Source organism: Perca fluviatilis, chromosome 1, assembly GCF_010015445.1.
Source record: "Perca fluviatilis chromosome 1, GENO_Pfluv_1.0, whole genome shotgun sequence".
NCBI classification, from domain to species: Eukaryota; Metazoa; Chordata; class Actinopteri; order Perciformes; family Percidae; genus Perca; species Perca fluviatilis.
This window is the reverse complement of record NC_053112.1, coordinates 15,831,055-15,858,246: the sequence shown is the minus strand read 5'-3', so window position 1 is coordinate 15,858,246 and position 27,192 is coordinate 15,831,055. Positions and strand designations below refer to the sequence as shown.

The 27,192-nt window shown below is 41.6% G+C and overlaps 1 protein-coding gene across 1 annotated transcript in view; it reads left to right on the top strand.

Annotated features, from left to right (window-relative positions):
• Window positions 1-27,192, top strand: part of LOC120561525 (xylosyltransferase 1-like) — an 83,064-nt gene that overhangs the window by 41,155 nt on the left and 14,717 nt on the right. Inside the window, exons 2-8 of the mRNA XM_039804658.1 lie at window positions 825-1,416; window positions 11,699-11,871; window positions 12,060-12,262; window positions 16,629-16,709; window positions 18,622-18,838; window positions 19,283-19,459; window positions 23,618-23,883. Coding sequence (XP_039660592.1) covers window positions 825-1,416; window positions 11,699-11,871; window positions 12,060-12,262; window positions 16,629-16,709; window positions 18,622-18,838; window positions 19,283-19,459; window positions 23,618-23,883 — 1,709 coding nt within the window. The remainder of the gene's footprint in view (window positions 1-824; window positions 1,417-11,698; window positions 11,872-12,059; window positions 12,263-16,628; window positions 16,710-18,621; window positions 18,839-19,282; window positions 19,460-23,617; window positions 23,884-27,192) is intronic.

The following is a 27,192-nucleotide window of genomic DNA, read 5'->3' as shown; positions in this document are numbered from 1 at the left end:
GTGGCAGCCAGGCAGATTTCTTAGTTTTCCATTTGATGCATCGTGGCACATTTCACTGGAACAAGCCAGCGCTTACTGGGAGCAGAACTCATGCCTCGTGTCAGCGCTCCACCGCCTTGCATTCCCCACTTTTACTCATTACCCTTTTCCCTCTTTCTGCTCTCCCCTGTGCCCCTTCTTTGCTTTCAGCCTATTCTGCTGGAAAGATAGGGAAATTGTACATTCAGACGTTCACACACACACACACACACACACACACACACACACTATCTCGCATATGCAGATGCACAGCGCTGACAAGTGAAGCCTTTCCAGTCACATGCCACACCACTACAATTTCTTCACATTCTCATGTGGCTCCACTGAAAAAGGAATTGTACACATGCATGCACATGCGCCCATAAACACAAAACACCCACACAAACTCACAGTTATATTCTGGCCCTTTATCCCTTCTTGGTAATCTGTTTACGGAGTGCTGGGCCCATTTGAGGGAGAATTTAATTGAAACCGGGGCTAATCTGATGATTGCACGGAACAGCAGAGCCCTCGGCCCTGCATCACCTCCAGTTAGGTTGCACCTTGTAGTCCTCGCACTCAATACCTTGCTACTTCATTTCATGCCTCGCGGTTCAATGCAGCGCTGCCCACTCATACATGCCACGTTGATTGTTAATCCGACATTTGATATGCACCGCGCTCACTCAGTTCTGATCTTGTTTTTCTTGTGTGTGTCCTCCCTCCTCCTCTTTTTCTCACTCCCCACCACTTACCCAACGCTTCCCTTGTCTTCCTCCTCCTGTTCCCTCTTTTTTTTCATACAGGATGGATATTACTCGCACCGGCCAAAGGAGAAAAATAGAGTGGACAGCAACAACGAGAACTCTGTGCCAAAAGACTTTGAGAACATAGACAACAGTAACTTTGGTGCACGCTCACAGCCACACCGGCAGTCTGTAGGGGCCACCAGCAGCAAGCAGCAGCAGCGGGAGAATCTGCAGGACAAGGCCCACGCCCAGCAGCAGGCCTGGCGGGACAACTCCCCGAGTCTGGGCCGCAGCTCAAACGAAGTGCTGCCTGTAGGCCACCAGCCGCTGGCAGTCAGCAACAATGCCTCCTACCCAGGTGATCAGGGCGTCGCGGGAATATCGCGTCAACACTACCGTGCCTCACAGGCCCAGCAGGCCCAGTCACAGCACAGACATCAGCACCCGCACAAGAGGCAGGCAACTGCAGCGCCACTGGAGGTGACCTACGACCAGCCACCCAAGTGTGAGATCAGTGGGAAGGAAGCTATTTCAGCTCTTTCCAGAGCCAAGAGCAAGGAGTGCCGGCAACAGATCGCTGAGGTGTACTGCAGACACAAGGAAGGGCAGTTAATGCCTGAGAAGGTCACTCGCTACTGCCCCCTCGAGGGTAAGTCCATCATTGTGATTCCTTTGATCGATTATTTGATTTTTGTTAATGCAAATGGTTACGTCTGTGCGATTAGTGCAGTCACTTTGTATTCTGCACACAAATTGTCTCACATAATGGGTCGATATCTATTAAGCTTTCCATCAAGGGGCACCTGATTTTTGAGTTTCAAATGGTTGTGTTATGTGAAACAAGTAGGAGTGGGGGAAAAAATCGATACAGCATAGTATCGCAATATTTTTCGTGGCAATACTGTATCGATACACAGACGCCAAGTATCGATCTTTTATGTTATATGTTTTGGTCAGTTTGTCTGCTTGACAATCCCATTTTGCAGCAATAAAATTGAAGTGAGATGAACAGACAGAGAAATTTATCTTTTTAGATAAAACAGATGTTGACAAAATTTTCCTTTGGGGACATCATTTGAAGTTGGGAAGAATTTGAAGTTGGAAAAAAGGTAATACATTGCAATATATTGCAGAATATTGCAATATGTTTAAAATCGCAATAACATCGTATCGTGACATAAGTATCGTGATGATATCGTATCGTGAGGCCTCTGGTGATTCCCACCCCTAGAAACAAGGGCTGTCCCAAACGATTATTTTTTAAACGATTAATCTAGCGATAATTTTTTCGATTAGTCGACTAATCTAACGATTAATTTTTCAATTAGCGATTACTTTTTCAATTACCAATTACTTTACCATTGCTCAATTATTAACAATTTACACAAAACAAATTTCAATAAGGCTCAAATCTCTATTTATTCAAATTGTTTTAACACTGCACTGTTCAAGTAAAATTTATTTTTAGTGCAACCTGAAGCCAGATGTAGGCTATCAATCCAACCACAAAATAAAGTCACTTTCAGGAGGAATACAAAAATAAAAACTTTAAGTAAACAGACCAAGTGCAAAAAGAGTAGCCTGTATTTGCTTTTTTTTTAACAGTATGTAAAATAATGAATAAGCTCTTGTTTAACATCCAAGCTCTTCTCCCTTTAATTTAACTTTGATTATTTGTATCTAAAGGCTGGTTAAGCACTGTAGGGAGGAGAAGTTGGACAGTTTTTTTTGTCTCGTTCCAGTGATTGGCACATCTGGGTGATGGCGTCGGATATATGGTAGCATGTTAGATGTATTTCCACTCACATACCCAACAACTGCTGAACAACGCCGACACACAGTCCTCGTCTTATCCACCATTCTCTCGCCTGTAGCCTACTACTGGAACTGACCCGAAGACCGACGTTTTCAAGGCGGGGACAGCACCAGGCGGGAGGGCATGACACGGGACCTGACAAAAAACTGCATGTAGGCGGAGAGCTCGGCTAGCTTCAGAGCTAAGGCGGGGCTACAGATTAGGTGTCCCTAGAACCCGCGTATCTAACAGTAGTTCCGCATTACACTAATTAATTTGCACGCAAGTTTTATTTATTAATGTTATTTAGTGACGCGTCGACGCAAATTATTTGTGTCGACGCATTTACGTAATGACTACGTCGACGAATCGTCCCAGCCCTATGTGAAACCATGTTTTGTACAACATCTGACAAAGTATTTCTCTATAAAATAACATTTTCATGACTACAATTGAAGTTAATGTGTGGAATAAAAACATCCAATGTTACTATTTATTGAGGGCGTAACTCAAAAAGTAAAGAGTCTGGATTTGATAAGTGCTGGCAACATTAGGAAATAACCCCACAACTGTCATCACATTTTTATTCAAATGTTGCTCTGCTTTCATTTGTGCACGGAAATTCGTGACCGTCAATCACCTTTTCCCTACTGAGTTTACTTTACTTGTGTTTTCCACTTTATGCGTCGATATCCGACAAAGAGGGCCATGACAAAATGTTGGTATTTCATGAGTTAGGGAACAGTCTGTGAGAGCTGTGTGGAGGCGATCCTAGCCCAATTTTCTTTAGTATTTTGAGTACAGCCCCTTTAAGAACTCCTTACTGCAGGGCTCAAATCACTTCACAAATAGATTCAGTAGCAGGAGATCAATAATCTAATAGTTTTTAGCGAGAGGTTGTCAATGTCCTTTTCTCATATAGTTTGACATTTCATTGTTTTCACATTATTTCCTCCTTCTCTCTGTTATTCAAGGTTTTTTTATAGCAAAAAAAAAACATAATATCTGCAAAGCTAAGTATAAGAGTGTCGTCTGACCAGTCAGGCTTTAGTACATGGTCAAATATTTCCTCTTCTCGTAATTACAATTATTGTCAAAGGCAAGAAATGTCTTTGTTGCCGATATATAGGCCTACAGGTAATTGGTGAAGTAAATTGTTGGAGAAAATGGGGATGCTCCTTGTATTCTCTCCAAATTGGTTTCCAATTTTCATTTGTCATGTCAATCTGGCCACAGAACACAGGTTCTCTTTTCTTTTTGTCAAACAGACGCACACAAACACACACACATTGGGCTTTTCTTTTTTTCTTCTTTTTATGGACATCTGCAGTCTGGTTGTGGATTCTATAATAATCTGTTTTGGCTGCCGCCATCAGTGGGCAGCACGCATCAGCAACCATGTTGAAGTTAACAGCACATGCACGCACATGTATTTACACACATGGGAGTGGACTGAATGCAGTGTGGACAGCAGGGGAGGAGGAGAAAGCTTTTATACATCCTGCCTCTTCTACTCAGATACCTTCTCGGCCCTCGCTCGTGTTATTAGAACTCGAGGAGGCACTGTGACTTAGCAACTTTTTTACATTCTCCTTCCCAAGAGCATGAGTATCGTTTGTCTAGGCCTAAGCTCCTGTCATCTCACACAGCAACTCACTATCCCACTCAAACTGACAGTTTGATCAAAGGAGACAAAGAAATTGAAAAGGGCTTTCCCCTGATGGCTGGGCTGTAACAACACGACAGCTAAATTAAATCACTTTTTTCTTGCTCTCCGTCTGCCTGCCTGCTGCCTGCCAATGTGTTATCTCTCTTTCTCTTCCCTCCTCTGTTCCCCCATCCCAATTCACATCCTAACCTTGTTAGCAGAAAATTGTCCAATTTGATTTGATCGGTATGCTGTCCTTGAGGCCTTGGCTAGATTAGCAATTGTGATAGCTCTGGTATTAGCGTCATTGAATACAGGAGGACCATGTTCAATCTCTTTGCCATTCATATGCTAACTTGGATAATAATGATATAATTGGGCTGCGTTGCTCTAGCAGGGGTAGCTGGCAGTGACCTTGTACCTATAGCTTCAACCTAATGGCCTTGTACTGAAAAGGATTTGTACATTCCTATCATCATCATCATATCGTCATACGTAAAGCTGCAATGATCTATAATCTAATAACAATGCAGCAAATAATTATGTGTAATGTGAACGCAGTTGCTCGTAGCTACAAACCCGAAGAGTATTAGCGACCGACTCTGAAGATCCCCTCAGCTCTATGAGCTCTATAGCTTCTTTTAGCTCTTGGTTTCCTGGCCCATAACTTCACTGTTTGGGTTCACTCTCACCGCTTTCACAGCATAATTTTTGGCTGCAGCATCTCTGATATGATATTTGCCCAGCACCAAACGGCAGACAGAGTTAGCGATTGCTGGTGAACCTATAGAGCAGCATTTAGCAGATTAAGAGCCAAAAACTGCGCTCAACAGGTTATTGTCAACTAGCATCTTGTTAGCTGATGTTGTTAGCTGGTGATATGATTGTTGCTTGCTAAGGTAGCTGAGGATGATTGCTTGGTTGTTACTTGGTGGGTTGATCAGCATGATAGCAACATGCTAGTTTGCATAACATGTTGTTAGCGGATTAGCTAGCTCCAAATGAATGCTACTGTTGCCCCGCGTCTGCTGGATGTGTAAATAGGCTGCTAACAAGTTCACCATTTCAACCCAATATATGATAATATGTCAGCGTTGTGTTCAGTGTTGTATTTGCTCTGCCCCCAAGTGGCCAAATATCTGCCATTACAGATTTAAAGGAAAGGAAATGAAATGTGTCACTGCATAAAAATCAAACCCACCAATATGATTCATATGTCTGCTGCCTCTGTGGATGGTTTGAAGGAGTAGACGCTATCCCCGAGACATTTTCAAATGCAATTTGGTACAAGCCCTTTGGGATAAAGCTCAGCCCTTGTTCTAACTTCTCATATGAGTGCGTTAAGATGGAGGGTGGGTAAGGGCCTGAAGTTACACAAGATGATGGGAGGAAGAGAGTAGGGTGATAGCAGATGAGGTAAAGGCAGTTTAAAAGATTGATGGCAATGGGAAGGATGATGAAGAGTGATGAGTTCAAGAGGAGGGCTTCTATTTTTTTCTTTCGGAAGAAGGCCTGCGGTGTCTTCAGGTGCAAAGTATGTTAAAAAAAATACTACAGATGAAGCTCAGATAAACACATGCTCGGCAAAACTGACAGTAAAATTTAGATTCTCTCTCTCTCTCACACACACACACACAAACTCACAGCAGTGCTCATTAGTTCAGCTAGCTAGCATAGCACACAATCTCAAAGTGCTTTGTGAAGCGACTGGCCAATTATCCATGGAAAGCAAACCAGTGAACCTTCTTAGCTGGCCACCAATTACCATTCAATCTGATACGGCCCACAGCAGATTTCCCCCCTGAGCTGTCATACACACATCCACACAGAGAGAGAGAGAGAGAGAGAGAGAGAGAGAGAGAGAGAGAGAGAGAGAGAGAGAGAGAGAGAGAGAAAAATAAATAAGTATGAGTGACTGACAGGAGCCACAGCAAATTTGGGCCAATGTGGGCCAATTGGAGCCAAGGGAGCATGTCATTAACCCCAACCTTGTGGTCAACCTTTAAACAAAGCCATGTTGGACACCTGCCCTTAAATTTGAATGAATGAGATTAGTTGAACGGGAGGAGCCAGGCCTTCTTAGCCCGTCCCTGTCGACTCATAAAAAGAAGACGTGTTGGACACTTGCCTTTCAGTTTTGAGTAATTACAGGACCCTTAGGGCCAGACTAGGAAAGGAGCCGGGTGGGGCATTTTTGAGGAACCGTCACCTCAGGGAAATAAACAGCCCCCACCTCAGTATTCCCTCATCTTCCTCTAGTTCTTCAGCACAGACAAGCTCTTGGGAACTGGAGTCCCAAATTATAGCCATTAATCTCCTTAAGGCATGTTCTGTGAACAAACATGTCTCATAAGCTGCATGTGCACATGTGCTGTAATAACTGAAGATTAAAAAACAAACAACGTTGTGGGATTTGATAGTGCAGAACTGCTTTGAGAAAGTTTTTTTTTCAGGTCTGAAATGCAAGTGTCTGTTTTTGAGTGGTTAAGGGTGGTACAAAACCACACAATGAAGCAATGTGAGTTCACCAATGGCTCACCAGAGATTGTTGGAATTGTTTAATTAGATAGTGGCTTGGCAGGCCGCGACTGGGGCGGTGTTTGCCTGCATGCTTATTGTTGTCATTTGTGTGAAATTCAAGGCATCTTCTGGGAGTTTTGCCTGAGAGGAATGATGGCACATTGTCAAACCATGCTCTACCCTGAAAGCCCAAGAGGATTTTGCTTATAGGATTCCTGTCTGAATGAGGATAGTAGTTACAGTGTGTGTAGTGTCTGGTTGAAATTGTCATAGTTCCAATTCAATCACATAAGAAAATGGATGAAGGAGTCATGGTTTTGTGGTTATGCTTTTCTGTTCCACAGCAGGGCTGAGGTAGCTGTTTGACTTTTTGTTCTTATTTATTCATTTATGTATTGATATCTTAGTTGTCGCATGGCTTTCTTCTTAGATGACACAGTGAAGAGCAAAGGGAAGTATTAAATTATTATACAACCACCTGTCTTTCACACCACTTTTCAAGGAATAGTGGCTGTATTATAGTGTTGTATATCTTAAACAGAGCTATGTCAGGGCTTGACATTAACTTTTTGAGGCACTTGTCCTTCGGACAAGTACATTTACATTTCACTTGTCCATGCACAAAAGTCACTTGTCCGGGTAAAGAGTCATCATTTTATAAAAAAAAATTGTTTTGCTAATGCAGAATTCGAACAAACCGTTGAAAGCATCCAAACACTATCAGCATTAATACAATTCAGTTGAAACAGTAGAAACAAACGTGCCCCAACAATAGATTTCCCATTCAACAAGAAAAAAGGATCTCCAGACTCCAGAATACAAAGTAATATCTTGCACGCCGGTGTGCAGAAGTCAATATATTGAGATTCTAAGTCAGTATTTTAAAGTTTGTCATTACTTTCAGATTCCCAGTCAATATTCTAAGTTACTAAGTCAATATATTGAGATACTAAGTCAATATTTTAAATGTTCTCATTGGTTTGAGATTCTTAGTCAATATTCTGAGTTACTAAATCTGTATATAGAGATACTAAGTCAATATTTTGGGATAAGTCAATATATTGAGATACTAAGTCAATATTTTAAGATAAGTCAATATATTGAGATTCTAAAGCAATATTTTACATTTTCTCATTACTTTGAGATTCTTAGTTTATATTCTGAGATACTAAGTCAATATTTTTACCAGACGTAGTGGTGACTTAAACTTGAACTTATACTATATCTAAAATAATTTTGTAGACATAACAATGGATTTTGCCACTTAATGTTGGTGTTAACTATTTTTTTTTTTATACAATTTCACTAATTTCTACCCAGCAGAGGCTGATTTAGAGATCCTTTAAAAGCTGTAGCTACTTTACAGTTGATTATTACCTGATATTTAATCAGCATGTTATTTATTTATTTGTTTCAAAAAGGAGCACAAAAAAACGACATTATAGAACGGCAAAAACGACCACTGGATTGGAAAAGGGTATTTTACAACAGCTTTGAATGCAGCACGAGTATGGTGAGGCCAATTTCAAGTGAACGCAACATCTGTGTTTTTCCGACAACAGCAGCTACAACGTCATACGTTCCTCTCCAGTGAAATACAGACAGACACACTTTTACACCGTTTAGCTGTCAGCATTTTAACCGTGTTTACTCCAATGGTTTACTCTAGCTGCTAGTTATCCGTAGGTTAACGTTACTTGCTGCCAAGTGTAATGTTAACTAGCGTGACATGCGGCGATGTTTAGGTTCCCTCGTCTGTTGGAGCATCAGAGAGAAGCTGGCATTTCAGTGGCAACCGAAATTTGCGCGTTGCAATTCGGTCCGGTAGATAACGGTCATTAAGGCACCGTGCCGCATTAGCATCGGGTCTCGTTTTCTGTCAACGATGTGTATGGCGAGGTAACGTTATAGCGAGCAGTTAGCCGCTAACATTAGCTAACTAACACCGGCAGGTTCGCCGCGCTTTCATGCTGCATCGCTTACAGAGAACGAGCTGAACAGCGGGCTGGGTCTAACGTTAGCGGCCCGCTGACCACTACCGCCAGCCCCGCTGCCCGGATTGCGGGGGGAAAAATGTATCGTTTCAAATCGGTAACATAGACGTAATGAGTGGCACATAACGTGAACTTACATGGCATTTTATTTTGTTTGAGTTTTAACTTGTCCAGTGGGACAAGTAAATTTCTCTTCCACTTGCCCTACAAAAAATCCACTTGTCCCGGACAAGCGGACAAGCCTTAATGTCGAGCCCTGTATGTCAATTGGTAGTTTATAAAACAAATACTCCCTTGGTTCAGTTCAGACTGTGGTAGTCTCGCATTGCTAGACCTTCCTACACATTGCTGCAGAGGAGGGTCTGGCTAGTCCACACAGCATTCCGGGATGGGAGATAAACGTGCTCTGGGTTACTGGCATTTCTTTAAGCCAATCACAATCGTCATGGGCAGCGCTAAGCTCCGCAAGGAGCCACAGTGCTGCTGCAAAATAGCCTCGGGAAGGAACTTGTTTTGGTGGAACGTGTGTACGTTCAAAAGTTGTTTTAGTAGTGCGAGAGAAAACTCAGATTGGACAGATAGTCTAGCTAGCTGTCTCAATTTACCCTGCAAAGATCTGAGAAGCAGTTTACCATAGTCCTCATAAATCCCCCGGTGTTCCAACACAAAGAAAAAAGAAAGCAGAAGGAAAGGGACATCAGGCGAAAAGACACGCATCCGGCGGAATTTCAGGCGGCACCGGAGCAATCCGTGAAGTAGAGCGTCGTGGATATAGACTAAGACCAAACTTAGGGGCAAACTTAGAGACAATGTAAAATACCTACTACATGTTCACTTGTGACATAACAGTTAATTATTATGAATATGCTAATCATACAGTACCACTCCAACTACTTACCATGTTGCCTAGCAGCCTTGTTGTTTAGCTATTTCCGTTTATTGTTTAATGAAAGAATAACATTTAACAGTCATCAATAACTATAGATTATCAAATAAATAACAGATATGATTTGTAGGGCTGAAACGATTCCTCGAATAATTCGATTACAAAAAATCCTGCATGCAAAATCACTTGCCTCGAAGCTTCGTTAAATCAATGTTACCAACGTTGTATCGCTGACGGACGGTGTTTCCGCACGGAGCATTATTACGGTACAGATCCACTTTTGCGACACGACTGTCGGGTGGTGTCGCGACGTCATATAGCCATGGTTGATGCTCCACGCCCCTAACCAGCAGCTGATTGAACGAACGCGTGACGTGGGTGTGTCTACTCGAGAATTTCAACAGAGTGTCATCGCGGCTCGTTGAGAATACGATCTCGTATTTTACAAAAATAGTTCACCGAAATGTGTTTCTGAAAACATTTTAAGCGAGAAATAGGCCATGTAGTTGCTGAATATGTCTTCATTTCAGATCAACAAAGGTCAGTTTGAAAGATTTTCGTCTACTTCTACTGGATAGTCGCGTCGCGTTCAACGCGATTCATTTGCATAAAGCTGGGCATCGGCGAGCTTTTTGACGCACAGCATTTTTTCAAATGTAGCGCCGCCTTCCCGGAATGCTTTGCAGGAGCGTTGAAGTCGCTTGACGTCACCCATAGGAATAGAGCGGGGCGCGACACGACAGAAGCGTCGCACGGCCAGGTGGATCTGCGCAGATCCACTTGTCCGTGCGACGCTTCTGTCGAGATCGTATTCTCAACGAGCCGCCATGACACTCTGTTGAAATTCTCGAGTAGACACACCCACGTCACGCGTTCGTTCAATCAGCTGCTGGTTAGGGGCGTGGAGCATCAACCATGGCTATATGACGTCGCGACACCACCCGACAGTCGTGTCGCAAAAGTGGATCTGCACTGTCGCACACCAGACGCAGCTCTGCTGCTGGCGACACATGCCAGAGCGTAAATAGCGAGGGCCTAGAGACAGGCTGGAGAAAACGACAGAAAGTGTCCAAAGTTTGGAATCAGTTCAAACGTAATTAAAACTAAAACTCTGTACAGTGTGTCTACTGCAAAATCAAACTAGCTTACCACGATAATAGCATGACGTCAGTGCTTTAGCATCTCAACAGAAAACATGGAGTCTAACTTAATCATCCATTCCACGAAGCGGACCGACTAAAGTAAATCACAGAGTATATGGACGATGAAACTACACCAAACACAACAACTACCAAAATCAAATCAAAAGACAAGAAAATACGTAGTGGTGACCACGATCTGATCTAAAGAGCTGACACGTTGACTATCCCTTCGGAAAAACAGCTGATTGTTGCGCACCTCTCTCTCTCTCTCTCTCTCCCCCCCTCTCTCTCTCTCTCTCTCTCTCTCTCTCCGGAGAAACAGCTGATTAACGATCTAATAACATAAGTGTAACAGAGCTGTGTGACATTATAATGAAATATATAAATAGGTTGAGTATAACTGATATTTACATATAGGCCTACTGTATATACAGATCAGTGTCAGGTTGAAACTTGTAGTTCTGAAAGTTAAGTTGCACAACTTAATGTTTATGTATGTTTAATGTATGCCTTAGTTTGAGGTTGATATAATTTGAAAAAAAATGCTTTAAAAACAATGTAATATGGCAGTTAAATGCACTTAATATGTTTAGTTTTTTGAGAGATGATATTGTAAGCAATGTAGGCAATACAAATTTAGCTTTTTTTCTGAAAATGTTGCTTTTTTCCTTAGTTTTGGTTGTTTAAAACCCCCCAAAAAAGTATCCGTTTAATCGATCGATAAAGTGCTAGATTAATCGATTACAAAAAGAATCGATAGCTGCAGCCCTAATGATTTGGCAATCATCAAACATGAAAACCCCTGGTTATATTACTGATGAAGAATCCACGCAATGTTGTGTAAATTAGATGTAGTTAACACAATATATATATATATATATATATATATATATATTCTCTGGTACCATCACATTAATTTAGATATTGTTGTTTTTGGGCTTCACAGGTAAAGCCAACGCTAATGTCCAGTGGGATGAGGACTCTGTGGAGAGCTTTCCATCAAAACCAGTCAGAATAGCGTTTGTCCTGGTGGTCCATGGACGAGCCTCTCGCCAGTTTCAACGCCTCTTTAAAGCCATCTACCACACCTCGCACTACTACTACATACATGTCGATCAGGTGAGCCAATGTTTGATGCACCTTTTAATGTTAAAGCAGTCAAGGCCTTTTGAATCCACCATTTTATCAAAGGAAGATTGGTTAGAATATTTCAATTTTCTTTGTTTTTCAATTACATTAACTTGTAAAATGTAATCTCTTGGCATCAGACGACACAATATTAATCCGTGTCATTTGCTTTTTTTCAGCGCTCTAACTACCTGCACAGGCAGGTGCACACCATGGCTGCCCAGTATCCAAATGTGAGGGTGACACCCTGGCGCATGGCCACCATCTGGGGTGGTGCCAGTCTGCTGACCATGTATCTTCGCAGTATGGCTGACCTCCTTGCCATGAGGGACTGGAGCTGGGATTTCTTCATCAACCTCAGTGCTGCCGACTACCCCATCAGGTAACACAGATTGATCTCACAGAAAGGGAAGTTCAGTATAGGGTAGAAGGGGAGACCTGAGGGGAAGGCAGTCAGGTAATGTCCCTGTAAGAAAATGAAGAGAGGTATAGGGGAAAGCCTCTACAGTAGTATAGGTGACAAAGGCAGTCACCAGGCGTGCACAACAATAGTAGACCGCTCTCAGCCAATATGGAAGAAATTCAATACACACTGGTCTGGGTTCCTGCGGTTGATTGTGAGCTTTGAATAAAGAGTCACTCCAAACCAAACAGATCAATGAAGTAGAACCTCTGCTTTTGTCAAACACTATTCGTTCACACCTTCTCTTCCAAGTCCCTGCTTTCTTGTTGCGCTCAATTGAATGGGTTACATGGTGAACTGATTACAATTTAATTGCCCAGAGTCAATACCTATTGACTTTTCAGGCCTGTTGTGTACTGTACGGTCCGAAGTTCATCTCTCCAGTCCAAAACGTCCCTTCTAAGAGGCTGTAAAAGGTAATTAAAGCCACAAAGTCTACGTGAACTGGACATGAAGTCATGGAAATAGCCTGTTGGAGGATATATTTTGTGACTTGTCCTTTTTTTATGTGAGTTTATAGTCCTTCTGGAAGTTCAGGGTCTGCTGGGTTTTTGATGTAGCTCTGCAGCAGCCAATTACAATCCTCCTATTAAGGAGAGAGTTATCTCTTTTGCGCAGCCAGATGTCCACCAGTTGAATTTAGACAAGCTGTAATGGCCACTGGGTAAAATGAAGCTGGATCTGATGTCTCCACAGCTGGAGCTAAGATGCGGCAAATGTGGATTTTGTTCACAGACAGGCTCAGTCTTGTTGTTTTTTTTCACCATATCAATGAACGCTGCTGTTTGTCTGTGTGTCTGTTTCTGCTGCAGTGTGTGCATACCTGAGTTTATGTCTTGCAGTCTAGTGTGTCTCTGCACCTATCTGTGTGCATATTTATCCTGTCTGTACGCCTGTCTGTCAGTCTGTCAGTGCATGATTAAAGGTATTTGCGAGTGCATGCACCGAGACACTGTTTCCTTCCCGTCTTTTGGCTTCTCATTTGCACATGAGGGTGATGTTGTTGAGAAAAAGGCTGACAGTGGAGGTTTTAAGCCCCATCTGTTGGGAAACGAAACGATTGATGGAGCGAAAGAGGGAGCCGAGAGGCAGAAATGACAGGGAGTGACGAGGGAGCGAGAATAAGCAGTTAGGGTACAGGAAAAAGAGTGAACTGCATGTTTTGGATCCATGCAATATGGAAATATGTAAATGGGACCCTTGTATCTGTGCTTAGTAAAGTACATTGTAACCACAGCTTGGATTTGACCACGTCTGTGCACTGTATATTTACTGAGTTGAACACAAATGTGGTCCTTTTAAGTGGCAGACCTGGGTTCAAGCCCCTGCAAAAGGAAGCATTCGTGCTACTCGAGTGTCCTCAAGCAAGAAACTGAAACCCATTCAGCTGTTTTGTCGCTGATAATCCTTTCTGATTTTTTTGGGAATGGGATCAGTATGAAAGAAGCATTCTTCCTCAGAAATAAACAGCTCAGCATTACATTATCATTATGGACTTACAATAGCACACTACAGCACAGAAAACGATGTTGGAATAAGCAGATGCCTCACTACTGCCAGACTGCAAATATGTTAAGCTGCCAGTGTGCTTCATCAGAATCGTGCGTCGGATTGTCCAGTAGCTTCGGAAACTCACTGCCCCCACACCTTTCCCATGATGGAAATCAGACATTCACACCTACCTCACTCCGTGGTTCATATGTATTATGAATCTGCACCAATATTTCCTTAAAGTAGCTTTACGTTAGAGTATTTTTGGTCACAGACTTTCCAAATGACGTTTTTTCATTCCGACCATAATGCACATGTACTGGGGGGAGGGAGGGGGGGCTTCCCTGCCCTGCGCTGCCCTGACTACTGCTGTTGTTATCAGTGGGACTGGAGACAAGCATTATTTCCCCTCTAATTCCCTGATAATGTCTGTCCTGCCGCATGGATGGCTCTCAAAGGCAAACCCAGAGCCCCTCACACCAGCAGAGGGGCTGTGTGTCCAGGGGGAGATAAACTGTGTGTGTGTGTGTGTGTGTGTGTGTGTGTGTGTGTGTGTGTGCAAGGCAGCCAGAGGATGAGTTACACGCTTGCTTTGTCAGAGTGCAACCCTCTTTCCCAGCTTTTATCTACAGTCGCCTTGCTTTTACCTAGCTTTCATAGACTTTACAGCAGCTTTTAAGAAGTCAGAGCTTTTTGAGACATTAACTGGCTGCAGGCGTCATATCTTCTAATCTCTTTCACTTTGTCAGCTTTCCATCTCAGGAAAAAAGCTGTCTTAAGTGAAAGGTGTCATTTCCTGATGTTATAAAAAAGAACTTTTTAACCCATCAGAACTAAGCCAACTATCTTGAAAATTTAATTTAAAACATGTCTGAAATTAAAAAACCTTGTTGAAAAGATAACAGGAGTTTTTTTTTTTAAATTAAGTTGCTGGACAAAATGGATGTATAGTCCATCTCTCATCTGTTTGAGTGTTGTTAGAGTGTGCGTTGTACCTGTAATCCATTGGATTTCCCCTCTGGAATAGTATATTTAAAGTCTGTGTTATAAAAAGGCACATTTTATAAAAATACACTTTATTAATTTAACAGAAAGACAGTAAGATGGAAGTGAAACTGTGGCATAGTGATGTTTAAATGGCTATGATATTGAAAATGTGCACATTTTGTAGGTACCAGGTAGTGTGTGTGTGTGTGTGTGTGTGTGTGTGTGTGTGTGTTACAGTAATGTGTGTTTGTGTGTGTGTGTGTGTGTGTGTGTGTGTGTGTGTGTGTGTGTGTGTGTGTGTGTGTGTGTGTGTGTGTGTGTGTGTGTGTGTGTGTGAATACCACTGTGAGACAGAGCAGCCACAGGGCTGACAGTAAGCAAACTAGACCCAGTGGACGGGGTGACCACTCAGGTGGCAAATCTGGAGCTTGACATGAATTCCCCTCGCTCTGTGTGTGTGCGTGGCTGCGTGCCTACAAGCATTTGTGTATCTCTGTGCATGTATATTGCATTGTCGGTGTGCATACTAGCAGATACACAGCGCGCGTGTGTGTGTGTGTGTGTGTGTGTGTGTGTGTGTGTGTGTGTGTGTGTGTGTGTGTGGGAAGTAGAGACAGAGAAGACCGCATGTGTCTGTGCAGCACATCATCAGTTAGGCTTTATGGCTCAGGACCTCCTAAGATAAGCCCCCCAGGCTGTGAAATTGCTCCTTGAAGAGAAAATGACATTAATATGCGCTTGTCCCTCCCCCCAATGATCCTCGAGCTTTTTACCAGGGCTTCGCTGCTCTTTTAGAAAGGCAAGCCAAGCCATCATGAAAAGCTCCACCACAGATGAAATGTTGGAGCCAATGACTGTGGCATAGCCCGCAGAGCAAAGCTTTTAGCTTGTCTGGCCTGTGTATGAGGGAGTAGACTGCTCTATAATGTAAGAGCAGCATGAAGTCATTCATCAAAATCATGAATAGCACAATCTTTTGTATAATCCTAAATAGTTTTAACGACGTGAAGGGACCGTGGGGCTAACACTAAGAGCAGCCGAGGTCTTTAATTGTGACTTAAACCATTAAATCTGAAGTTTTTCTCTGTAACATTAGACCCCCCCCACACACACACACTCAAAAATGTGTTCTGCTTATTGTTACTTCACTTAGATGTTCACTGAGCAGACTGATGTATGTGCTGAGTTTGTTTTCACATTCAGGAGGAAGGTTTCTCTGCGCTCTCCTTAACTCTGAGTTTAACACACATTATGTACCAGCATCATTTGTGACATCACTACTAGTTTAGAGCCAATCCCGGTCCAGTATGCAACTGTATGCAAAGTGTGATGTGCAAAATATACATATACACTGAGAATAGACATTTTAGTGAAGCAGGAATGTTATGTCTGGTAGTTAACTTTTGAAGCATTAAATATTTGCATATTCATAGATTTTGGATTGTCCAATAAGGAAGATGGAGTTTGGTTACATGTGACTGACAGTGGCCTTTAAATGGTCTTTAAATGATGGGCCAGATTAGCTAGTCACTCCAAATCCCATTTGATTGGATGCAGCATATAACAAGATAATTGAACCATTAAGACAGGGGCACAGGATTAGAACTAGAAAAAAATATTTTTTTATTTCACTGCATTTTTAAGTAACTTTTTTATAACCACCAGTAACAGATGGATTCATTTGCATAATCTTCCTCCAGAACTCGCATTGTACCTATAACACGTACTGTACTGCAAAATCAGTGTTCCAGCTAGGCCTCACCATATGTTTCCCAGTCAAGAGTAAGTCATTTTTTTTCCATTTCAGGACCAACAACCAGCTGGTGGCCTTCCTGTCCAAATACAGAGACATGAACTTCATCAAGTCCCATGGCAGGGACAACGCCAGGTGAGATGCAAATTTTTCAGACTTCATTTTAATCTCGCCCACAACACTCCAACCTTTCTCTTACTCTCTGGCTAGCTCTCTGTCTCTCATACTCACACACAGCAGCACCTAAAGCACACACACAGCGCGCGCCGTGGTTACTGAATCAAAATACAATTAGCTCCCATCTGTGGCTTCATTAATTAACCTTCTTGGTGGGGTGAGCTTGCGCGGTAGCTGCCAGAACCCCTTTTTCTGTTGCCGCCACCCGGCCGCCCTCTACTTTCTGCATCATCACACCATGTTACAAACCAGTCATCGTCCGACACTGTGGGCAAAAATACCCCTGAAACACATGAAAAATAAAATCAGCCAGCTTGGATGCATGAGTCAGCATGACTCAGCGTGACTCAGCAGTACCTTTTTCTATTTGCTGTCACAGTATTTTATTCAGTGCCGTTTGATGAGAGTGAAGCTGTTTTGTTCCTGATTTAATTCAGTTTTAACAACAATTAGGATATTGGTAAACCATGTGTGGATGACTGAAGCTAATTGAAATGTAATCTGTGTGTGTGTGTGTGTGTGTGTGTGTGTGTGTGTGTGTGTGTGTGTGTGTGTGTGTGTGTGTGTGCCACAAAGTACATCAACAGTATTCAGGTAACGGAGGGAACAATCTGATCTGGTTGACCTGAATTTGACTCCATCTATCCAACACTCGATACGTTCACAGCAGTAACACCATCCATTACGTATGCAGGGTGTCACTCTTCTTGTTGCTGATAAAAGTGTGGAGTGACAAGTGCCAACAGCACATAGTCTCAAGTCATTTAAGGCTAAAGATAGAAGACAAGAAGATAGAAAGGAAAGTGATGTTTGGATATACAGTAACTATTGTATTATTATTATTATTATTATTATTATTATTATTATTATTATTATTATTATTATTTAGGGCTGAACAATTTGGGAAAAAAATCTTAATTGTGATTTTTCTGCCGGATATTGCAATTCGATTTGCGATTATTATTTTTTAGGTTTAGCTAAAGTTCATTATTCACTGTGTAACAGATCAAACATGTCATGGAGCATTATAGCCCGAGACGCCATCAAAACTGCTCTATATTCGTATGCAAGGATGAGAACATAGATATGAATTGCCAGCAATAAGTATTTTTTTTTCTTTTAATAAGCATGGAACGTTGAATGTGTGATATGTAACATTATTCCAGCATTTATCTTATGAAATAACACTAAATGTAATAATAAAAAGAGGAATAAAAAATGTTATACCAAATGTTACACAAAACATTCAACTAAATATTGCACATTTGATTAATCATGGTCTAATCGCATTCTTTCAAATTGCGATTTTGATTTGAAAACGCTGAATCGTTCAGCCATAGTATTCTTATTACACTATTCTAGTGAAACTGGTCACAATAATTGATTAAAATTATGAATCTGTAAGTCAGCTGTTGTAGCAGTTGAGTTGTGTCTAGCTGAGCATATTTTTCAGTGTGTACTCTTTTTTTTTTTTAGCTCATCTCTTTCAATTTTCATCCCACATTTCATTTAGAAGGAGCAGATCCAGATTTCCCCCCAGATTTCATTACAAGCACTCAAACATTTTGTTCTCTACTGAAAGAGGACAATGTTCGCTGAAGTCAACAAGGGCCTCTTGTGACACAGCACAGCTCAAAATCTTTGGAGAAAATACAAATGAGCTGCTGATTATACACAAGTCTCCCTCTAAATATAAACAAGAACAACAGAGTGCTTGCTTTTAATGGTGTTTTAAAAGTCAAATTTTTTTACCTGCATGTTTGTATTATAGTTTGTTTTTCTGCCATGTAAATTCAAATTCACAGTTTTGTATATTTAATTAAATTCATTAAGTCAGTGGTATAACCGTATCTTCGTATGTGCTTACTAGGTTTATCCGTAAGCAAGGTCTGGACCGTCTGTTCTTTGAGTGCGACACCCACATGTGGAGGCTGGGTGACCGTAAAATCCCAGAAGGCATCTCAGTGGACGGCGGGTCCGACTGGTTCCTTCTCAACCGCATGTTCATCGAATATGTCATCAACTCCAAGGACGACCTGGTCACCAACATGAAGCGCTTCTACGCCTACACTCTGCTGCCAGCCGAGGTAACACACACAGACAGACACACAGACACCGCTTTCACACGTTCAAGTGTTTTTTACCCTTTGACTGACAGTTGAGCGCTGCTTTGTGCTTAGCCTGCATCATGTATAGAAACAGTATTCACAGTTCTCTTTTCATTGCTGTGCTAGACGTGCAGGGGAAAAAAGTAAGTCGGAGGCAGACATAAAATCATAAAGTGAAGGCAAGGTGTAAAGGCCGACTTTCTAACCGTATTCAAGCATTGGATGAGAATTGAATGATCTCTGTTGGGAAATTGGATGTTTATCATGAGCTACTGTGAATCTCCCGTCTCGGCTGCTACTCTATTTCCTCTTTGTGAATTGAATGGTGTAACATAAAAAAGGTATAGGATTCTCTAATTTTGTCTTTCTTTCTCTGCCCCCCCCCTCTCCCTCTGTCTTCCTATCCTGTTTCTCAATACCCAGTCGTTCTTCCATACGGTGCTGGAGAACAGCGCCCACTGTGAGAGCATGGTGGATAACAACCTGCGCATCACCAACTGGAACCGCAAACTGGGCTGTAAGTGCCAGTACAAGCACATTGTCGACTGGTGCGGATGCTCCCCTAATGACTTCAAGCCTGCAGACTTCCACCGCTTCCAGGTAATGATAACACACACATTATTTAGTTAGGCAACCTTCTATGATCAATCAAGTGGCCAAAAGCAGAGCTGGTAGGTCAGGGCCCAGATTTATCAAGAATCACACTTCATTCTGTAAAGCAGAGATCTTCAACAGGGGGTCCGGGACCCCTAGGTTGGTCCTCAGAGTTGCTGCAGGGGGGCCAACAAATTATTGTTTGATAGTTTAAAAAATAAATGTATATATACATTAACATGAATACAAGATATTATTTGTAAAGATAAATCTTTTTTTCAATTCACACAACATTGATGATAGGCTTACTGGCCTATAGGTAAGGTAGCCATTAGGTAGCCATCCACAGATACAGTTACACTTAAGGATTCACTGTGCCACATTTTAACATTAAAACATGATGTATAAATATATGAATATGTCAACATTTATCATTTTAATAGCTTAGTATTGTATGCACCATAAGCAGGTATGTGTAAAGGCTTCCGGCCGCCCTACACCTTACAGTAGGCCCAGTTTAATATGCAACTCAATTTTATACAATATATATATATATATATTAAGAGGTTCCTGCTCTGTCTTTTTTTTCAGCTGAGGGATCCTTGGCCTAAAAAACGTTGAAGACCCCTGCTCTAAAGAACTCTATAATTAAAATTAACTAAAAAATTATTCAGGGGGACAAATGAATGCTTAATGCAGTGCTGACCGTTTTCATATTTTTTGTGCGTCCTCCGTTAATTGCTGTTTAGTTGCATAATACCCTGATAAACCTCTGTTGCAGGTTGAATATCTCTTTCAAATACTAGCAAGAAAGCCATCACACAGAAATAGCTGCAGGCAAACCCTCCAACCAAGGATGATTGGACTGCAATTGCCAGTGAGCCTTTATTTAAAGGACTGAAATACTGGAAAAGTCAACTATATATGTGCCTGTAAGATGTAAGCTGTTGCATATGACACTGAAGGACGCTGTTCCTGTAAGTATTGTGTCGTCCATGTCAACCCATGCGTTTAGCATGAAAATATTAATAAACAATAAAGTTGTAATAGAAGAATTCTTCAAAGAGCCAGCTTAGAAGTAAAAACCTTTGCTTTTTTTTTATAAAGAAAAGGGTCATTTGAATGGCAAGTTCAATTTCAAAGCCCTTCCAGATGGTTCTCTCAACAAGACTAAAGTTATTTGCATTTACTGTCGATGTGAACTGAATTCGCACTGGAGTATGTCGAGTCTCAAATACCACTTGCTCCCATGTTGATAAGAGCATTGAAAACCTGAAAAATATCCCCTTTAAAGTAAATTTAGAACAGATGAAAAATGTGTGATTAATTGGCGATTAATCGCGAATTAACTGTGGACAATCATGCGATTAATCGCAATTAAATATTTTAATCGATTGACAGCCCTAAGTGAAATGCAATGTGGCTGTGCTGACAGACTAGTGTCAAAAATATGATTTAAAAGTAAATATTATGAATAAAATTCAAGATAGATTTAAGAGCATTACGTCAAAATAAATTAGATCACTAGGCTTTATTCTTACACCTGTGAGTAGGAGTAAAAGTGAAGGATTTCTTTTCTTTTATCATTCATTTAAGTCCCAATTTAATTTAAATTTAGTAGTTTGATAAATACAGGCCTTGGGCTTAACTCAGATCAAAGGCCATATCCTCCAGCAGATGCCAGTCAGAGAGATCAGATGAACCTACAAACATACAAAAATGAAAAGAATACATCACTTTAAGCAGATGTTTGCAGCACACACCTCAGTATGTCTGGGAAATCAGCAGCAGTCAGTCACTAAGTTCTCTGGCCTCGATGTCTGTCTTTTCAACCTCAGCATCCAGCCCATTCCCACAGCCTTCACAATCAATATGTGCAAAATTATGTCTTGATTAGTATGACCCTGAGAGGGGGGAGGGGGGAATTAATAGTAATTAGATCCTCTTTGCCTTGCAGTATGAGGGGGAGAGGAGGGTTATTTAGCTTTTCAAAATGAAAGCGAATGAGTGGCAGTTACTCCAGGACCCCAGAGAAAGTCAGTATCGCAGTTTTGTGCTCCTGAAAAAGTAAAAGCTGCGGTACAAAGTGAAAATGTTCTGCCACAGTTAAATATCACTGTGAGTCATATCATTAAAGTGCCGTGACTCACTTTGTCTCTCCTGTCCTTCAAATACCAGTCTAAGCTGACCTCAGTTCTCCCTTCGCCAGACCTGACTGCCGCCTGTCTCGCCTCAGTCTCTGGCAGTTCAGTGCCAAAACATTACCGCAGGTCCTTGGCACTGCTGCTGGGTCTGGTTGGCACCCTGGTATCAGTGAAGTCCAACCTTGGGAACAAAGCAGCCCTTCCAAAAGCCAGCGAGGCCCCTGTATTAATAGGACTTAATATCCCATTGAGCGCACAATCCGAGTTTCCCTTTGAACCTTAGCACTGGGGATGATACAGACAAGCAAAGGAGGCTTCAATTTGGTTTGCAGATGAGAAGAATAATTCAAGGTACAACTGTCGAGTTCCCCCGCATCGTAGTTTTGAAGTGCACTCGCCAGGGGTGGAGTTGTTCTGGAGAGGGAGAGTGGTGATGTGCCTTTTGTCTTAGTGCATCATTGTTTAGTAATGTGTTTCAGAATGAGGTGCATTTGGGAAGTGTGTTGGAAAGACAGGCTGTGACAGGTTGGTACTTTTAGCTGACTGCACCGAGGGCATGTCAGAACGCACAAAATGTGGGGAAAAGGAAAGCCTCCCTTCGTGTTTCATTTGATATCTGTAGCCGATCACAGAGGGTTAAAGCATCATCGGGTACCGTGTGAAGCATCACACAAACATCCCACAGTAGTCCCTATGGCATGAGAAAAAGTGTACTTGATTAGGTGTTCCTTTTTTTTTCCAGCAGGTAGCACAGAGGTGTTCGGTGCTGGGTAACGCTACTGGCAAATAGTTTTGTGTCTGGGACTGAAAAGATGTCTTTGTGTGTAGGCCAAGCTGTGGAGGCGGCAGATTTCATGATGCGCCATCAACCACACAAGCAACAGTGTGGCAGGGACAGAGAGGGTGAGAAAGACATGGGTGGAGTGGAGGAGGCCAGACAGAGCGACAAATACAAGGAACTATTGAGAAAAGAGATGATGAATGGATGGATAAATACAGAAAAGTGAAAAAGGACAGTATTGATGCTTCTGAGGCATCATTTTGTGCCTCCATGTAAGACATGCTTTCCTCTTTTCTTAACCCTTGTGTTGTCTTCCCTTCAATAATGCACTTGTTGTCCTTTAAGAAAAGAAAAAGAAATACAAATTCTATAAAATTAATAACACCCAAAATTTAATAAAAGTGATCATTAATTGTACTTGCAAAGAGCATTGTACAGAATCCATCCTTTTTCTTGGTAATTTGGTTAAAGAGAAACACATATTTCTGATATAGAAATTTTGAAAACGGATCAAATTTGACCCGAGGACAACATGAGGGTTAAAGGTGAACTGCGTCAATCTTAAACATCTGTTTACAGGTGGTAGTAGGGTACAAACATGCATATTATGTGAAAATAAATGTATGAAGCCTTTTGTGGATCCAGAGGTAGCTGTGTGAAGTCTGATAAATTGCCTTAAGTGAAGTTAGCGTACCAGACCTCTGTAGCCGGCTCCTGATCTCTGCCTGTGGCTACCGCTACTAGCATAGCACACGAGAATCTCTGACCGAACTGTTGGCGGTCAAGTTGTGTTGAGGGTAATGTAGGCACCGGGTTTTGACAAGGAGAAAGAATACGTGGAATAAACAAGATAATATCTGTTTGTTTGTTGTCCATAGTGAGTCTGACAATACTAAATCAGTGGACCACTCTTTTAATCACCTGCATGTATGTATGTATCTTGTAGCCCCTTGTGAGAACCACTAGCAAAGAGAACACAAGATGTAATGCATATAGAACATCTATTCTGCAAATGAATGAACATATTGATTTTAATGTTTGTAATAATTCATTCACATAGGAAAGATTTATCTCCTTTTTCTACCATCCCTACTCTACCTTCTCTTTTTATTTCTCTGCCCACACACATCTAAAACATCATATTTGTTCCCCTGCCGTCCTGGCATACCACCATTTCCTAATCTTCTCCTTTTTTCTTTTATTTATTTCTTCCCTCCCTCCTTCCCTCTCCCTCTGCAGCAAACAGTGCGGCCCACATTTTTTGCCAGGAAGTTTGAAGCCAGCGTGAACCAGGAGATAGTGAACCAGCTGGACGCCTACCTGTTTGGACCGTTTCCCCAGGGAACGCAGGCCCTAAACTCATACTGGGAGAACGTGTACGAGGAGCCAGATGGCGTGGCCACTCTGTCGGACACGCAGCTCACGTACTTCCACTCCTTCTCACGGCTGGGCCTGGCCAGAGCTGCCGCCTCGCTGCAGGGAAACCCAAAAGATCACAGCTGCAGGTTGGTCTCATAAACACATTCAGCTATGCAAATGCTTGTTTGCTCATCATAGCATCATGACACACCTGCACCGACATCCACAGGTGCACTTGAGTTTGTTTTTACTCTGAAAAGCCAGCCGCGCCCATGTTGGCATTAGAAACCACAACATCTATAAAAACCTTTTGTGTCGATGCATCGTCTGTCTTGGCATCGTCTGTCTGGCATCACATGTGGTGGAAGTAGGATAACAAGGAACTCTGGGTAATCCTATTCATTTAGTAACATGATATGACAATTTACCCCAGATGATGAGGCTATATGAGTCATAGCATGGAAAGCTGTCCCTTCAGGCCAGTTTATTATTAGCGGAAATGTGTGAATTCCAGTGCTGTTAACATATAGTATGTGGTTAAAGTGATTAAAGTGAAAACCACACTATGTTTTCATACGTAATGGCCAAATGAAACATTTAGGCTTCATGTACTGTACTTCAGTAAGGGTCTTTTAACAGCATATGTTTTCAGTAGCATCTGGTGTAGGAGCATTTAAGGTTAGCTTTCCTTTAGTTTATTTGCACAGTGATGAAACGCAGATGCAAAGTGATTAAAAAAAACAAAAAAAACTGTGACAAATTAAATATGCTGATTGAGAACAGAAAGCAAAGGTGCAAAGTGCTAATTTGTGTATCTGTGACAGAAAGCCCTGTGTATCTCATCAAAAGCATCTAACCTCGAAACAAAAGCTAAAACAACAAAAATGACACCTACAATAGCAAAAACATTAAGATGGCTTTATGTTCATCTTAATGACATCACTAAACAATAAGATGACTTTTCGCCCTCATGAGACAAGAGATCGGAAAAATCTATGGAACACAGCACGAAGGAAAGCAGTCGTTTTAACAATGTCTGGAGACACACTGTGATCAGACCTGCTGTAGTTTATGTTGGCAGTCATCCATACTGCCATTTCATATTGTTCTACTCAGGAAAGTTTCAAAAGTCATCAGGTAAACTTACTAAATCTTTGAGTGCAGCGTCGCTTGCTGTTATAGACTAAATCTAGGAGGCAACGCGAAAGCGATCGCCTCGTGCCAGCTGAGATGGTCCTTTTACTGTGATGGTTTGCAACTCGTAGGCGGGGCGTCCAGGGGCAATGCCAATGCCAATGCCAGCCCCATGCCTCCCTCTCCCTCCGCTGCATTGTGGGTGTTCTATAAAGTCCTGTGGTTAAAGCTTAGTGAGAAAGGAAACATGTTTCCATCTGTCAAACCTCAAAATGATCTATCGGCTTACAGCTGTTTCTCATACATCTGTTAAAAAAAAAGAGAGCGAGAGCAGACCAGGGAAAAGGTGGTTACATACATGCATGTGCATATGTGTGTGTCTTTGCACATGTATAAACACAGAGAAAGGGGGGGCGGGGGTCTCCAAATCTCTGTCATTGCCAGGAAATGAGCCTGTGAGAAAAAGCTTTTCCTTAAGGAAAACAAGCAAATCTAGTCTGTAACATTTACATGTAAAAGCACCTTTACATAGCTGAGAGGCCAAAGGTCAAAAGGCAGGAAATAGAGAGACGTTTTGTATGTGTTTGAATGTGTATGCATAGAACTCAAGAGTGATGCTGTTGATGTGTCTGTGTATACATTTATGTTGCTTATACACACCTTATGTGTGTGTTTGTGCGTGCGTGTGTGTGTGTTTAGGTGTATATGGGCGTCTTTGTGTCATCCCAGGAGTGATCCAGTTAGTGTGTTTGTGTATACATATAAAATAAAACGCATGCAGATGCTTCACCTTATGTTCGAGTTGTATTAAGCCTTTTGGGTTAACTCTCAAGTCCTCATATGCAAACTGGACGTCAGGATGAAGTCTACGAAGTGTCTGTACGCTTTAATGGTGGGTTTTAATGGTGCTTTTACATAGCTGAGTCCACATTCTTTCTTTCAATTTTCTTTGGGATGAAGCTAATTGAACACAGACGAGAAGGCGGGTTCACAATAAAAAGAATGATTTAGGTGGTATGTACAGACTTTCAGGAATGACCAATAGCACAGCAGGACTATATAAATGTTGTTGTTTTTTCCTGCAACCATCTGGAATAAACAAATATTCCGTCTGCTGCACAACAACAAAGCTTTTTAACCCATTCCTGAAATTGCGCATCTGCTTAATTTGTACATGGGAATCAAAATTATTATTATCAGTTATATTGGTAAATATTGATGCTTCTTTCCAATATTTAATGTTTTAATACAAAACAATGCATTTATATTTTGACTGTGTTTTACAAAAAGAGCAAGGATATATGTGGTAAGGAAATACAGCTGTAACAGTCTTTGAGAATTCTGGAAATACCGTCAGAGCAGCAGGAAGGTATTTATTTCTCAGAAAGTCAGAAAGACTTGAACATAGGAGGCACAAACAGCTAAACCCAACATATCGCATATCGTTATATGTTACAAATGCTGTCATATAATATGTTAGTCTACCTTTTCCAAAGCTTGATAGGATGCCATTATTGTATTACCCACACTGTCAGACAGCCGTACCAGACCTGTCTGGTCTATGAGGTGTTCTGTCATAAATGAATCACTGACTGCAGCATTACTGGGTGGAAGCCATGAACAATACACTAATTCTCATGATTATTTGTGTAATATACAGACAAAAAAGGCAAGTGTTGATACTACATTATGAAGTAATAAATCAGGAACTAGCAAATAAATAATGTGACAGCTGCAGTGAGGCATGGTTAGATCAAGGTGGACAAAGAGGCGAAATAAAAGGTAAAATAAGCCTGTGAGTTAGGATTTTCTTTTATTTCAGCCCTACCCTGATTAATAGGCCTAAGAATTAAATACACAGTGTGTGTGGCATGACCGCTCAAGGCCTTTCTGACGTGGCCTTATTTGTGTTTTATTGATCTGGAATTTTACTGTTTAAGTTTAAGGTAATTTAAACAAATCAAGGTTTTGATTTGAAATCTAAACTAAGCAGGTAAGTCTTCGCTTCGGCAACTTACAGTACCAGTCAAAGGTTTGGAAACACTTCCCCAGTCACTTAAATGAGAAAATGTGTCCAAACTTTTGACTGGTACTGTATTTCTTATTTGAGTCCTGGTCTGAGGTCTCAAGTACGGTCACATATAGTGTGTGTGTGTGTGTGTGTGTGTGTGTGTGTGTGTGTGTGTGTGTGTGTGTGTGTGTGTGTGTGTGTGTGTGTGTGTGTGTGTGTGTGTGTGTGTGTGTGTGTGTGTGTGTGTGTGTGTGTCCACATATTTTGCATGCGTGTAGAAGAAGTTTAGATGTGTTACCAACAGATGGAT